The sequence below is a fragment of the Babylonia areolata genome, chromosome 4 (genome assembly GCF_041734735.1).
Source record: "Babylonia areolata isolate BAREFJ2019XMU chromosome 4, ASM4173473v1, whole genome shotgun sequence".
In the NCBI taxonomy this organism is placed as follows: domain Eukaryota; kingdom Metazoa; phylum Mollusca; class Gastropoda; order Neogastropoda; family Buccinidae; genus Babylonia; species Babylonia areolata.
The window spans coordinates 32,125,461-32,141,759 of record NC_134879.1 but is presented as its reverse complement, the minus strand read 5'-3'; the positions used below and the strand labels follow the sequence as shown (position 1 = coordinate 32,141,759).

The window sequence follows — 16,299 nt, the reverse complement described above, 5'->3', positions numbered from 1 at the left end:
GTACTGTTTCCACCTCTCTCTCTCTCTCTCTCCCTCTCTCTCTCCACACACACACACACACACACACACACACACACACTGATTCAGAAGATGAACTTGTTTATTTTGATTTGTGCATTGTTGTCAGTGCACACACACACACACACACACACACACACACACACACACAGATTCAGAAGATGAACTCAGCACGTGATTCTCGTTTATTTCTATATGAGCAGTGTTGTCAGTGCACACACACACACACACACACGCACACACACACACACACACACACACACACACACACACACACAGAGTCACACACCTTTTCTTCTACCTACCCCTGCCCCCTACCCACACCCGCACGCCTAAAAAAAAAAATCCACCATCACCCATCATCGCCCACCTACCTACTTACCTACCTACTCATCCATCCACCCACTCACTTTCCTGTCAGTCTGAATCGTTTCCATCGCGTGTCTAAGTCTGCTAAGAGGGGGTGGGGGGGGGGTGGGGGGAGGGTGTGTGGAGAGAGAGAGAGAGAGAGAGAGACAGAGACAGAGACGGAGGGCGGAAACACAGGAGACTTTCTTTCTATGTTGGTTGTCTGTGTTTCTACTGGAATGGGGGTTGGGGCTGAGGGGAGAGGGGGAGAGTGGTATGAGGGGTGGGGGGGATAAAGGGGAGAGTCTGCCAACACACACACACACACACACACACACACACACACCACACACACACACACACACACACACACACACGTCAAAGTGAGAACGATGTTTGATTTGTGTCATCACACTGCACAGCAGATACAAAACGAGACTGAAAAGGTTGGACGAAAGCTCACACGTCTTCGTCGTCGTCTTCTCTTTTTTGTTGTTCTGAATCTTGTTCTTGTTCTCCTTCTCCACCTTCCCCCTTTGTCTTCGTCTGCTCCTCCTCTTCCTTCTTCTTCGTCAGGGTTCAGTCACACACACACACACACACACACACACACACACACACACACACACACAAACTCGTATGACGTTTGTTGTAGTTGTAGATGTAGTTTTTGTTGTTGTTGTTGTTGTTGTTATACAAAGCCATGTCGGTCATTTCTGGGAGTGTGCAAGTTGGGTATGTTCTTGTTACCATGATCCACCGCGGAACGCTGACATGGATGACAGGATCTTTAACGTACACACTCGATCTTCTGCGTACGTACACTCGCGAAGGGGGTGCGGAGAGGGTGGGGGGGGGGGGCGGGGTTCAGGCAGGAACAGGTCTGCTACATGTGTTGACTTACCGGGAATCGAACTCGCGACACTCACCGCGCCAGAATCCAGTGCTCTAACCATTCGACCACCACCGCTCCTGTCCACACACACACACACACACACACACACACACACACACACACACACACACACACACACACACACACACACGAAAATACAACATAGGTATCATGCACTGAATCACCCCTTGGCGACGCGGCGAATGTGGGTGTATGAACAATGAGGAATGAGATATCGTTCAAGGTTGGTTTTAATATCCAGTCTAAAAGCTACAAAGGGGCTGTCTATTGATCTTCCGAAATTGAAATGGAAATCGGACCTCAGTCTCAGAGAGACAGAAAGCAGAGGAAATGCAGGCACGCTTGCACCTACCGTCACACACACACACACGCACACTCTCTCTCTCTCCCTCTCTCTGTGTCTCTCTCCGTCTCTGTCTCTCAGAGGCAAACAGATAAACGGACAGAGAGAGAGAGAGGGGGGGGGATATATATCTATTCATATATACATATCTATCTATATATATATATATATGTGTGTGTGTGTGTGTGTGTGTGTGGAGAGAGAGAGAGAGAGAGAGAGAGAGAGAGGGACAAACAGACCGACAGACAAGACAAGACAGAGAGATACAGGCAGACGCAACAGGATGGGAGAAAATGGGTGTTGGCGCCGGATTCTAGAAATCCCGGAGGATGGAGGAAGGAGCCAGAGCATCAGCAGCACCCAAAGTTCCCGCCTCTCGCCCCCCCTCCCCCCCCCCCCCCCAACCCCCCAGTCACCCACACCCCAGACACTCCTCCACACGCACACAGAAAGTGGTGTTGTTGACCATTCAGCTACAGTATCCCTGGGAGGGAGCCACCATGTCACACTGTCCATTTACAAGATGCGAGAGAGGAGAGGAGAGAGAGAGAGAGAGGAGGAACCGTACCAAATTCCTGGAGTTGACGGCACTTCTTCTGAACAGAACAACCCCCCCCCCCCGAGACCCCCCCCCCCCCAGCACCACCCCAATAATGACCCTTCCCGGTATCATCCTGTCTCCTCCCCCGCCCTCTCGCTCCCTCCACACACACCCTTTTCCTTCTGTATCCTCCCTCACACTCCCTTCCATCTCTCCCCCCCCACACACACACACCGACCCCTCTATGCCTAATTACTTCCGTCCCTCTCTTTTTTAGTCAGTACCAAGGTATCTATCTCTCCTCGTTCTTTGCCTGTAAGGATCTGAGAGAGAGAGAGACAGAGATAGAGAGAGAGGAGAGAGTGTGAGAGAGGGGGGCAGGGAGAGACAGAGCGGAAGAGATAGGGGTAAACAGAGAGAGAGATTCGAGTCAGGGAGAGAGAGAGAGAGAGGGGGGGAGATGGGATAGGGGGGAGAGAGAGAGACAGAGGTGGGGGGATAGACAGAGAGAGAGAGTGGGGTCAGGGAGAGAGAGATATGTATAGGGGGAGATGGGATAGGGGGAGAGAGAGACACAGAGAGAGACAGAGAGGGGGGCAGGGAGAGACAGAGAGAGCGGAAGAGATAGGGGTAGAGTGGGGTCAGGGATAGAGAGAGTGGGGTCAGGGATAGAGAGAGACAGATAGGGGGATATGGGATAGGGAGAGAGAGAGAGAGAGAGAGAGAGAGAGAGAGAGAGAGAGTGGAAGGAGAGAAAGACACAGACAGGCATACAAAGGCACACAGAGAGGAACAAAGTGAGACAGACAGACAGACAGACAGAGAGAGCGGCAAGGGTCGGAAAGGCTGGAGATTCATTTTCGGATTTGTTGATGGCGGCTTGTGAAAAGCGAGGTTGTTCGGCAGATGGTGACGAGACAGTGACGTTTGATATCTCATGGCCTGGACCCCTTGTAGACAGCCATTCTGGTACCCGTGTCCACAGGAACAGCCATCTTTGGACCTACATACCACCAGATAGATAGATAGACAGATACCCGTGGCCATTGAAATCGCCATCTACATACCACCAGATTGATAGACAGATAGATAGACAGATAGATACCCGTGGCCATTGAAATAGCCATCTACATACAACCAGATAGATAGACAGAATGACAGAGAGAGGGAGAGGCACAAAGAAATAGAGATAGAGAAAGAGACAGACAGACAGACAGACAAAGCGAGTGAGACAGAGAGAGTGAGACACTAAGAGATAGATAGAGAGAGACAAAGACAGAGAAAGCAACAGAGAGAGACAGAGAGACGGACAGACAGACAAAGAGACACACAGACAAAAGAGACAGACCAAAAACGCCATTTATGAGTCACTCACACACACACACACACACACACACACACACACACTCTCTCTCTCTCTCTCTCTCTCTCTCACTCTCTCTCTCTCTCTCTCTCACACACACACACACACACAGACACAGACACACACACACACACACACACACACACACACACACACACACGCTCACTCACATAAACACGCTTTCAGCCGGGCCACGTTTTCTCATCGCTTCCATCTGTGAGGACCGGGCACACCCCACCCCCCTTCACCCATGACACCCGCGACACCCACCACAACACCGCCACTGACAGACGATGACCTCAATCACCATTCCCAGATTGCCTCCCTTTAGATACACACTTCGCTGCTCTCCCTTTGACGACCCTCCCTTCCTCCTCCTCCTCCTCCTCCATCCTCCTCCGCCTCCGGAGTCCTCCCCAACAACCCTCCCTCAGCAAATACCACCACCACCACCACCACCACCACCACAACTGCCACCATCATCACCACCACCACCACCATCTCCACTACCACCACCACCACAACTGCCACCATCATCGTCACCACCAACCACCACCATCTCTACCCACCTCCTAACCACCACAGCTATAACTACCACCACCACGACTACTATTACCGCTGCTGCTACTACCACCACCACCACAGCCACTGTCATGATCACCATCATCATTGCCACCACCGTCCCCTCACCTCCATCCTTCCTTCTTCCGTCTGCATAACCTCCCTTCCACACTTCCTGCTCACCCCCTATCCCCCCCCCCCCCACACACACACCCCTGGGCCTGTTTCTGTTAGTGCCCACACCGGTAAAAGAAGAGCATGAAGACATGGGAGGGAACTGCTTGTGAGGTTTTCTGAAAGAGTGGATGCTAAAGCGAAACCTCTTCTAAAACGATTTTTTAAATTATCTCTCATATATATATATATAGATAGATATAAGTATGGGACACCACAAAAACGAATCTTACTACAACAACCACTACTGCTGCTGCTGCTGTTATTACTACAACTACTACTACCAGAATGTGTGTGTGTGTGTGTGTGTGTGTGTGTGTGTGTGTGTGTGTGTGTGTGTGTGTGTGTGTGTGTGTGTGTGTGTGTTTGGGGTGGGGTCTGGCTACGTACGTTTATCGGGCAAGGGTTGGTCCTTGGTGTCTGTCTGTAAGACCGCTAATTACTGCACAAGAAATCATCCCGTCAATAATTCTGTGCAACCTTGATACACATTGATGCATGTTCTGACTGACATTTGTTCTGCCGGTTATACAACAACAACAACAACAAAAAAAGAAAAGAAAAAAAGCAATTTACATAAACAAGTAACAGAAGGACAACCTGAAAACAATGACGGAAGAATGAGTGTGCACCACAACCCATGACACATGCCACAAGCAGCGGAACGGCCAAACCTTGATCATGCGAGGGAAACAAAACAGCACAGAGAGGGAGAGACAGAGACAGAGAGGGGGGGGGGGGGCTAGGTCACAAGCAGCAAAACACATAGACATTGAAACATTGAAAGAGAGGTCCTCAAAACGCAAATTCTCTGATCAGCACACACACACACACACACACACACACACACACACACACACACACACACGCAAACGCACGCACGCGCGCGCGCGCACACACACACACACATACACACGCACACCCATACACACAGATAAATAGCAGAAGAAAAGGAGGAGAAGCAGCATTAACACACACACACACAAACACACACGCACGCGCGCTCACTCATACACAATTTTGAATAGTAGAGGAAGAAGGAGGAGGAGGAGGACAACAACAACAACAACACACACACACACACACACACACACACACACACACACACACACACACACACACACTACTCTGTGTTATCTGTATATTGCTACTTTGCCGAATTTGGCCTGATGCGGTATCAGATTCGTTATTTTTTTTGTGTTATTATTAATATTTTCATTTCACTTTTCATAGAAATAGTCTGAAAAGTTTTGGCTTCAAATGAAATATTCGTGTCTGATTTCCTTTGCTTATCACAACAGTATCCACTGGAACTGGGAAGAAATAGATAGATAGATAGATCGATAGATAGATACATAGATACATAGGTAGATAGATAGAAATATAGATACATGTGAGAGAGAGAGAGAGAGAGAGAGAGAGAGAGAGAGAGAGACAAACAGACAGACAGACAGACAGACAGGCATGCATGTTTGATTAGCTTAATTTCCTTTGCAAAGCACGGCTAACACACACACACACACACACACACACACACACACACACACACACACACAGTGAGTGAGAGAGAGAGAGAGGAAAAAGAACACCATACGCACGCCCACCCACACATCCACAAACAAACGCACACAAACACATAGTACAGAAGGGTAGACAGACAGACACAGACAGACAGACAAATGGATATATGGTCGGCTGAATGAAGTATATACGGCCTTACAGGACAAATTTCAACTCATCTTCATCACCAGTTTTGACATAATGGACAAACTGAATTTACTTCAGTACGCTCACTGCAACGAATCTGATGTTGAGCAATACCATAGAATCCAAATCTGAACTTGGTCATGACAAAGTCCAAGTGTTTATCTAAACCCATTCGCATATACAGTTTAACTTAAACTTACGGTAAATGCAGAATACTGGAATATTTTTTTCAAATCCATCGCTTCGTTTTATTTGAAAGTCCAACCAACTCTTGCCTCCTGCACACAATTATGTCCTTAAACTTGCATACAAACGCCTTGAACCGAAACTAAAGTTATTTATTTATTTGATTTATTTATTAATCTATATTTTACTTTTGTTATTTTATTTTATTTTTATTTTTTTCATATTTTATTTTATTTATTTATTCCTTTTTTTTTCTCAAGGCCCGACTAAGCGCGTTGGCTTACACTGCTGGTCAGGCATCTGCTTGACAGATGTGGTGTAGCGTATATGGATTTGACCGAACGCAGTGACGCCTCCTTGAGCTACTGATACTGATACCATTTGGAACGGACATTAAGAATTCATTTCTGTTTTTGCTTTTTGCATCTAAGTTAACATTTTATAAGCTCCACCTGGTGTTATAGTTTTCCAATTCCCCCCCCCCCTCCCCCTCTCTCTCTCTCGCTTGGAGTTGGGGATCGGACGTGTGTGTGTGTCGAGCTCTTTTTATTCAGGGATTTTTTTTCTGTTTTGAGTGCTTGTATCGACGTGATTTTTTTTGCAAACGGACGGGTTGTGAGTGTGCACATATGTTGGTGACGTTTGATCGCTGCTCTGTCACTTTGAAAAACATCCTTAAAACGCTTAACCCATTCTTCAATGTTTATACTACTTGTGCTGTTAACTCTGTTACTGCATCCCATATTTCTTAGTTCTTTCCAAAACTGTGAAGAGTTTGAAATATTATCTGCTAAATATTCTGCCTTTCGTTTCCTATATTCTCGCCTTTTAATCTTCAACAACTTCTTGTATTTTTTCTTATCTTGAACATATGCATCCCTATCCCTAGTTTTTTCTAAACAAGTTTAATAATTGTCTGGCTTCTACTTTCGCTTGCTTACGCTCGTCATCAAACCATTCTGATCTTTTTCTCTGACCTGTGTGACATTTCTTCAACATACATTCACCAGCTTGATTTAGACATTGAACAAACAGTGTGAAAGCGCCTTCTATATCGTTATCCAATGAATTTAAAGCCATGATAAATTTACTTTGTATATTCTCATCATCAAATGCATTAATAAAACCATCTTTGTTTGGTATCATTCCAAATGAATTATTCTGTTAATGTCTTTTTACCTCTGGAATATTCTCTCACTGCATTTTTCAATTGCTCCAACCTTCCAATCTAATGTCATGGCAGTTGGTAAATGATCTGATTCAGCAATACTTTCAACATCCACTGACGCAATACTGATACACGAAAACGAGTCACAGGACATAACTAAATAATCTACAGTACTAGCCCCTGGTTATGTCAATTTTGTAAGACACAAGTTGAAAATGAGTTCCATTTCTGATTTGAATGTTTCATGTACAGAGACTTAAGAATGAAAATTCTGAATGATTCTGTCTATGCAGCATTGTCCGAGCTACTCAAAGCAACTAACAATGCCCACGTGTTTAATGTGTCAGGATATGTTTTTCATGCAGAAAAACAGAAGGGAAAAAGGATAATCTAGGATGCCAGAAAATAATTTTATCATACTTACGGGTATAGTGATTTTTCACTTTACTGTGATTGTAGTTTGATGTTCTGCTCATGGTAATGACGTCGTATTTATGATACGTTTATCATTGTTCTATTTGTATTTGCCCTTTGACAGATTTGGTTCATCTCATGGCTTTACACTTCTTGTGTGTGTGTGTGTGTGTGTGTGTGTGTGTGTGTGTGTGTGTGTGTGTGTGTGTACTTTTGTATGCAGAGGTATTTAATTTAAAGAGTGCTTTTGAACGTCGACAATTCCTCTGCACGCAGGATGTACATGAACGAACCTCTGTTTTGTCCCCTTCCCGACCCAAGCCCGCCTTTGTATTGTGGCCCAAGGCCTATGCACGGTAAAACATTTCTGAGTTTTGAGTTCTCTCTCTCTCTCTCTCTCTGGGTTTCTTTAACGTGCGATAAGTGCATGCTGCATGAGGGGCCTCGGTCTATCGTCTCATCCGAAAGACTGCTCTATTCGGTCCGACATTTCTCTCTTTTATTTCGAAAAGACATTTTCCTAACTGCGAAGAGTAGAAACCTTCTTTTGTCGTTGGTTATTGTACTATCGGTACCTCCAACAGTTAGTTCTTTTTCCTCGGTCTGTCCTTTTTTCAGGTTGCAGTTGAAAGACTGAGAGACAGACTAGTATCAGTATCAGTATCAGTTGCTCAAGGAGGCGTCACTGCGTTCGGTCAAATCCATATACGCTACATATACACCACATCTGCCAAGCAGATGCCTGACCAGCAGCGTAACCCAACGCGCTTAGTCAGACCTTGAGAAGAATTAAAAAAATTATAATAATGATAAAATAAAATAAAATAGATTAAAAAAATAAAAATAAATAAAATAAACAAATAAATAAATAAATAAAAAGAATTATAATAACAGTAAATGAAAATAAAACTAAAAGACAATAATGATGATAAATATGCAAATAAGCAAATAAATGTAAAACATGCAGACACACACACACACACACACACACACACAACAGATATGCACCAAACATGCAGTTTCACAGATATGAAAGCACAAACAAATACACATAAACGTACACGAGCCCCAACACACACACACACACACACACACACACACACTAAAAGAGACTAGGAAAGAAAAAAACACAGACAATGAATGAATCCATCAGCCTGACCCACTCTCCCTTCCTTTTCACTGTGTTGTTTATTCATTATTTTTGCACTGTACTAAACAACAACAACAACGCTTATAAATGTATCTAATCACGTTTTGTGCTTGCTTGTATTTGTTCGTATATTTTGCTGTCGTAAATGATTTGTTCTTCTCTCTCTCTCTCTCTCTCTCTCTCTCTCTCTCTCTCTCTTTCTTTGTATAATAACATTTCTTATATCTATTTCAAATTTTGCCCATGGGGCTGGATGTTAAACAATATAACAAAAAACAAACAAACAAACAAAAACCCCACAAAAACCCCCACAAAACAAACAAACAAAAAACAATACCATGCTTATTCTTTTATTCATTTTAATAAATAAACAAAATTTCGTTTCGTTTCGTTTTCAACACGCCACGACGTTAACCTGGCCGTGACAAAATAAACATGCAGTCGAACTGCTAGACCTACAGGCAGCAGGTATCACCACCCACCCTTCTCTCCCCACCCCCAAACCACCCTCCCACCCACACCCCCTCTCCCTCAGGGTTCTGGCGTTCTGCGTCCTTTTCTTTCCACACTCTCCCTCACCCCCCCCCCCCCCCCCCAGAACATAATCCTCCTCCTCCTCCTCCTCCACAAAGGAAAAAACAAGTTAACAATTAAAAAAAGAAAAAAGAAAAAGTACCTTCTCCTCTTTTTGTCTTCAGCGGCAAGGAAAACGGATCTCCTTCGTTAACACTCGCGTCCACACATCTATTAGATTATCGACCCACACAAGAAGCCAGCATCTCCGATGGCCAAGACCCCCCCCCCCCGCCCCCCCCCCCCCCCCCACCCCCCCCCTCCCCGTCCCCCCCAAACCCCCTCCCCCAACGAATCACAACCCAAAGAAAGCAGTTTCAACGAAAATGAGGTTTCGCATCCCAATCAGCACCAACGTGACTGACACACAAAACAGACCTACACGCCGCCATCTTACAGGAAGTCGACAGGTCACGTGGCCTTGGGGTCAAATGGCCGAGCTGTCGGCTGAGAAAGGCAAGATCTCGATAAAAGCAAGCAAGTGAGCATACAAAACAAGTAAGACACAAAGAAGGAAAAAAAACAAACACGTAAGCTAACACACAAACGCCCCCAGGTTCCAGTAACACTTCAACAGGCAAATAAAGGAAGAAGGAAAGAAATGTGAGAGAGAGGAAAGAAAGAAAGAGAGAAAGGAAGGAAGGAGGGAAGGGAGGATGAAAAAATACGTTCCCCTTGAGGAAAAGAAAATTGCACCATAAGAAATTGGGAAGGACGCTGGAAGTCTAAACCGGAACAGTCCCTGTGGAGACTGAGATTTTCTCTCTTCTCCTCCTCCTCCTCCTTCTTCTTCTTCTTGTTCCTCTTCTTCTTCTTCTTCTCCTCCTCCTCCTCCTCCTTCTTCTTCTTCTCTTTCTTCTTCTTCTCCTCCTCCTCCCCCCCCTTCTTCTTCTTCTTCTCCTCCTCCTCCTCCTTCTTGCTCATACATTTTTTCTTTCTTTCTTTTTTTTTTTTTTTTTTTAAACACGTGGGCGATTTCGCTTCAAAGAATGTATCGGAGATGAAAACTGAACGACAGCCCCGTGACAAGGCACCATAAACCTGGCCTTGCTCTTACACAGCAAGCCGAAGATGGAAGCTACCGGAAAGCATTCCTCCTGTTGATGATTGACGGCTGTGTGTTGGCTTTATTCCATACAGAAACCGCGAAACACAGGCGCACAGTGACCCCCCTCACACACACACACACACACACACACACACACACACCCTACCCAAAACAACCATCCACGCCAACGCACAGCCCCACACCCTCACAGAACTCACCCAAGGCGCACGAGTCCAGGTAAATGTTGTCCACGGCCACGACAGAGTCATTGTCAGGAACGTAGGCGATCAGCGCCAGAACGAAGAAAGAATGCAGCGCCTTCAGCTCCACTCTGTGGTGCCTCCACCTGCAGACACCCATCACACACATCACACAATCATCAATACACTTGTTACTTTAACCAACCACACCACACACACACACACACACACACACACACACACATACACACACACACCACAGAATCATCAATACATCACATGTTGTTGTTGTTTAACACAACACACACATCACAGAATCATTAATACTCTATAATTTTTATGTTGTTGTTACTTTAACCAGCCACACACACACACACACACACACACACACACACACACACACACACACACACCACAGAATCATCAATACATCAATGTTGTTGTTTAACCAACCACAACACACACATCACAGAATCATTAATACACTATAATTTTTATCTTGTTGTTGCTTTAACCAACCACAAAACACACACACACACACACACACACACACACACACACACACACACACACACACACGCATCACAGAATCATCAATACACCACGTATTGTTCAAGCAACCACAACACACACATCACAGAATCATCAATACACTACATGTTGTTGTTGCTTTAACCAACCGCAACACACACACACACACACACACACACACACACACACACACACACAGAGAGAGAGAGAGAGAGAGAGAGAGAGAGAGAGGGAGAGAGAGAGAGAGAGTTTGTTACCGTTTAACCAATTCAGCTGCATTCGGAACGAATCCAATTCCATTCCTTTCCCTTTTATTTATTTCTAAAACAAGTTTGTTTATGAAAAAAGAAAATATTTGTGGACTTAACAAGCGCCCCTGCTTCACACCATGGCGGTAGTCAAAGATCTGGTGAATACGGAAACCTATAGCCAACACAGACTAAACCTGTATTATATAAACCCTTTAACTATTTCTTTGAACGAATTCCTTCGAATTCCAGTCTTCCTTGGTACACCCCATAAAACATTTCTCTTCACTAAATCAAATGCCTTTCGAAAGTCTACAAAACTGACAAACCAAATGTCTGTTTTATGTGGATAACTTTTCGCCTTCGTAAAATGTTTCAAAAGCAAAGGCACATGCCTCGGGGCAAACGCTTTCAAGGCTTGGATCAGAGAAACTACGGCCCACTCTAGTTCTTTAACGAAAGGGGTAGTGGGGGTGGAGGGTTTACTCATTGCGCTCAGCGTACTAAGTCCCTACCCTCATCCTTAACACCCGTTCTTATCTTCTTTTTTTTAAATCACGACTTTCCCCCCACACCCTCCCTTCCCTCCCCTTGCTAACAACATAATGCATTTTGTAAAAGAACCGGATTATCCAGCTTTTCCACTGCAAACGAACCTAACCCACACACTAACTGTTCGTTACAGAAGCGATGGACTGACACACTCTCTCTCTCTCTATCTCTCTCTCACTCGCCCCTTCCCAACCTGCCTTTGAAACACACACACACACACACACACACACACACAGGCACAAGCACACGCATACACACACACACACACATTAAAGCATTTTCTGTCGTTTATGTACACACAAGGAATGGCTGTTTTTCTCCACTGCCGGAGCGTGTTAATCACACACTTAAGTTCTCCTGTTGGAGATAAATACAGAACTATGTGCTCTGTAATCCTGCCTTCACACAATCCAGATGGAGGATTTACTCATAACGTACTCGTTCATCTTTCAAGTCAGCATCACGATCCACTGTAAAGCTCCTGAGTGGGAACGAAGTTTTTAAATGTAGCCAAGCTCTCAGCTGGCTTCAAAAATTGTTTCGCACACGAGCTTCATAGCAGACGCTTTTTTCGCAACCAGCCTGCTCCTTTTCAATGACTCAGGCATAAGGCACGACGCCATTCCAAATCTGACTAATCGTGCCCTTTCTAAACTGCTCTAAACATCTATTAAATCAAGTCTTTGAAACGTTCGCTGCAATATTATATTTGTTGTGCTCAGTGTAAAGATTTCAACTGACGCTAAGCTTACGTCATCTTGCCTTTCTGGTCACACATCATGCTACAATTACAATTCTATATGTGACTGCTGTTGGAAACTAAAACCACACCATTATAGTATTTGGATGAGAACTGATCAGGTATTTAGAAGATACAAAGCCAATTTTTATTGTCAACACTAACGACAACCACTCCACACCTAGTGTTGCTTGACGGCTTTGGCTGAGCTGAAAAGTGTTTCTGACACATCGTATTTAATTAAATATCTCTTTTGTCGGATCAGTAAACTGCAAATATTATATACTGGCAGAATTATCGCAATCCCATCTTTAAATCCATACCATTTGCGTTTGCCTACGTTAAACTGATTTAACGCAGTTTGTAACTCTCAGTGACTAACGCGTTAAAACCTGACCTTTTCAAGTGACTTATTTTAAGATTATAAATTCATCTTAAACAATCAAAACTCCATTTTATGTTCATTAGAAAGTAGGTGTTGAGCTGTTCTTTTGCAACCAATCCGACGTAAATTGGATTCAGGAATCATTTAGAAACCTATCACTGAACACCTTGTAACAAACACAATTCTAATCATATTTAGCCAGATTTGAGCCAATTTGCTTCCCAGCACATGCAGGCATCAGTGCAGTTCGCTTAACTTGCATAAATAGCCACAGCAGGTGATGACTGGTCACTTTCCACCTGGCCAGTCACTGGCTAGAGCCTGCTCTCTCTCTCTCTCTCTTGCTGTGTTGCACACAGAGTGTGTGTTGTGTGTGTCGCCCCAAGTGGCCAACGTCTCACTGCAAGTACTCCATTTAGAATGTGTTGATGATCTGTAAGTTGTCCTAACACATTGCTTGTGTTCATATGAGTATGCTGATAGCATTTAAAGTCGTTTGCTTGTTTCAATTATTGCTTTGACATGTAGTCACAGCTCAGCTATGATTGATCTAGAATATCACCATGTCGTCATATGCTTGTATCAGTATTCCATTTCATTCTTTTCAACGTCACAGTCAGTGACGTCTCTGGACACTGATAGTTTGTTGAGAATGTTCTAGTGAATGAGGTGTTCTTTCTCATTTGCTGTTGCTGATGAAGGTCAGTTTACTTATCCACTTCTGTGGAGGAGACTTAAATGTTGAACACAGGCTGTACTTAACTGTTAATGTTTGGCACAAAACTGGATAACTTGGTTAATTGGATAAATGGTTAAGCCATGATGGTTCTTCCAATCTTTGTGTTGAGCACTGACTATCTGGTCTCTCAGTATGCCAGTACTTATCAAAGCCACTTATTCTATTGTCTTATTTATTATTCATGTATTATTTCACATGCTGATATCAGTCGTACTGCTACAGTGTTTCACAGATACAGTGTGCTTAATAATGTATGTGTGTAGTATTCCTTTGTGGTAATTACAAGACAGCAGTTGAGTTAATATCAGCTATTGGTTAATACCATCTGATATGTATCAGTCTATTAATTGTAATTTACTTATTATGCTTTTTCCTAAATGGCTTACTCCAGTATAGTGCTACATAATTACTGATTCATTTGAGTCACTTTAACACAGTATGAACTTTACTTAAATCTATGCTGTCAGTGTACTTTCACTAAATCAGCTTCGCTGTAATCACTTTATCTACACTATTTAAATGTATTAGAAATGTCATTTGATGTCAGTGTTTGGTCTTCACACATATGCATTATCTTATGTTGTTGCTGATCCCAAACCGAGTGGTAGTCTTTCCATGTAATATGTATACACGTGCTTACTATCCGTTTGCATTCCTGACATGTTGTACTTAATGACATTTGTTTGTTGTGTCTTATCAGTGCACGGTCTTCTCTTTATTCTTCTTCTCTTCTTCTTTTCTTATAACTATTGTAAATTAAACAACAGAAAAACCCTTTTGTGACTGGCAGTCTATATGTCCTTGGGCCAGTGCGTGCATCTTTTCTATGCTTTAATTCAGTAAATCATTAGTAATTCTTTTGTACCGTCCCCTTCAATAATAATACCACTCGGGAACACGGCTACATAACAGACAACAATAATGCATCACCTAAACACCTCAAGGACAGAGGAGCCAGAAAATGAAGCAAAGCAAAGCAAAGCAAACCAAAATCAATGGGCTAAACACCACAAGGACAGACCGAGAATAAAAGAGAGAGAGAGAGAAAAAACAAACAAACAGAAACAAACCCATGCCGTTGTGTCAAATACTCGATGTTTCAGACCAGAATGAGGTTTTTCAAAGAGAACAACAATGCATTACCTAAACATCCCAAGGACAGACCGAAAAAAAAAAAAAAAAAAAAAAAAAAAAAAAACCCATGCCGTTGTGTCAAATACTCGGTGTTTCAAACCAGAATGTCTGCTTTCCACGCCTCGCGCCAGACGCTAAGTAATCTGCTCATGGTCATCTTTTCAGTGGGTGGAGGAGAAGGACCACCCCCTTTCTTTCTGTCTTTCTTCCCTCCTTTCATACTCTTCTTTCCTCTGTTGCTTTAAGCCCAACCAAGCACGCTGGTCCATCAATCATCAGGCCACTTCCTTGCTTTGGATGTTTGTTGTTGTTGTTTTTGCTGGCGCCTTGCTGGAGAAATCACCTCTCACCAAACCATGTGGCACATTCATCACAAAGAAAAACAACAACATCATCCTCCTCCCCCCCTCCCCCCTCCCCCGCCCCCCATCCGCCAAAATAAGAAAACAAAAGCAAAAACAAATAAATAAACTTTTTTTTTTCCTTTGTTGTTTTTACTTGCTTCTACACAAGGCAGCAACCGATCAGTAACGTAACTTTTCTGAAAGAAACATTGTGTCTCATTCCTCATCTCTCCGAGTCCTCATTATAGGCGAAACCTACACCTACACCTCCTCCAGAAACCATCCCCCTATCTCTCTCTCTTCCCCCCCCTCCCCCCTCTCTCTCTCTCTCTCTCTCTAGCTCACTCTCAGTGTGGCTGTCCTTGTTGTTGTTGTTTCAGCCTTTTCGTCTTTCCCATTCGTCGATTCTCTCTGGATAAAACATCTGTTACATCTGTCTGTCTGTCTGTCTGTCTCCCTCTTTAATATGGTGTTCGTTTTTCCCTTCATAGAGTCTGTGGCCTAAAGGAAATCATTATTATCTGTATCCGTTACCCCTATCTCTCTCTGTCTCTGTCTATTTCTCTCCCCATCTCCCTCTATCTGTGTACGTGTCTTTCTCTGTCTCCTTCACTTTGTCTCTGTCCCTTTCTCTCTCTCTCTGTATCTTTCTGTCTCTCCCTCTCTCCGTCTCTCTTTCTCCCCTCTATGTCGGTGTCTCTCCCCCCACCCCACCACCCTCCTCTCTCTCTCTCTCGGAATACGAAAACGATTGCAGTATGCAGAAAAATATTGGAACATTTATCTTCCTAAGCCAGGAGAACGTCGGGGTTTTTTGTTGTTGTGTGTGTGTGTGTGTGTGTGTGTGTGTGTGTGTGTGTGTGTGTGAGTTGTTGTTGTTGTTGTTGTATTTTTGTTTGCTTTCTTTCCCGCCAGAG

General features: G+C 43.9%; 1 protein-coding gene across 4 annotated transcripts in view; it reads right to left on the bottom strand.

Annotated features, from left to right (window-relative positions):
• The window catches only part of LOC143281074 (tyrosine-protein kinase receptor-like), a 347,133-nt gene that overhangs the window by 142,799 nt on the left and 188,035 nt on the right, over nucleotides 1-16,299 (bottom strand). For all 4 annotated transcript variants that reach the window (XM_076586005.1, XM_076586004.1, XM_076586003.1 and 1 more), the window contains one exon: nucleotides 10,729-10,856. In XM_076586005.1, coding sequence (XP_076442120.1) covers nucleotides 10,729-10,856 — 128 coding nt within the window. The remainder of the gene's footprint in view (nucleotides 1-10,728; nucleotides 10,857-16,299) is intronic.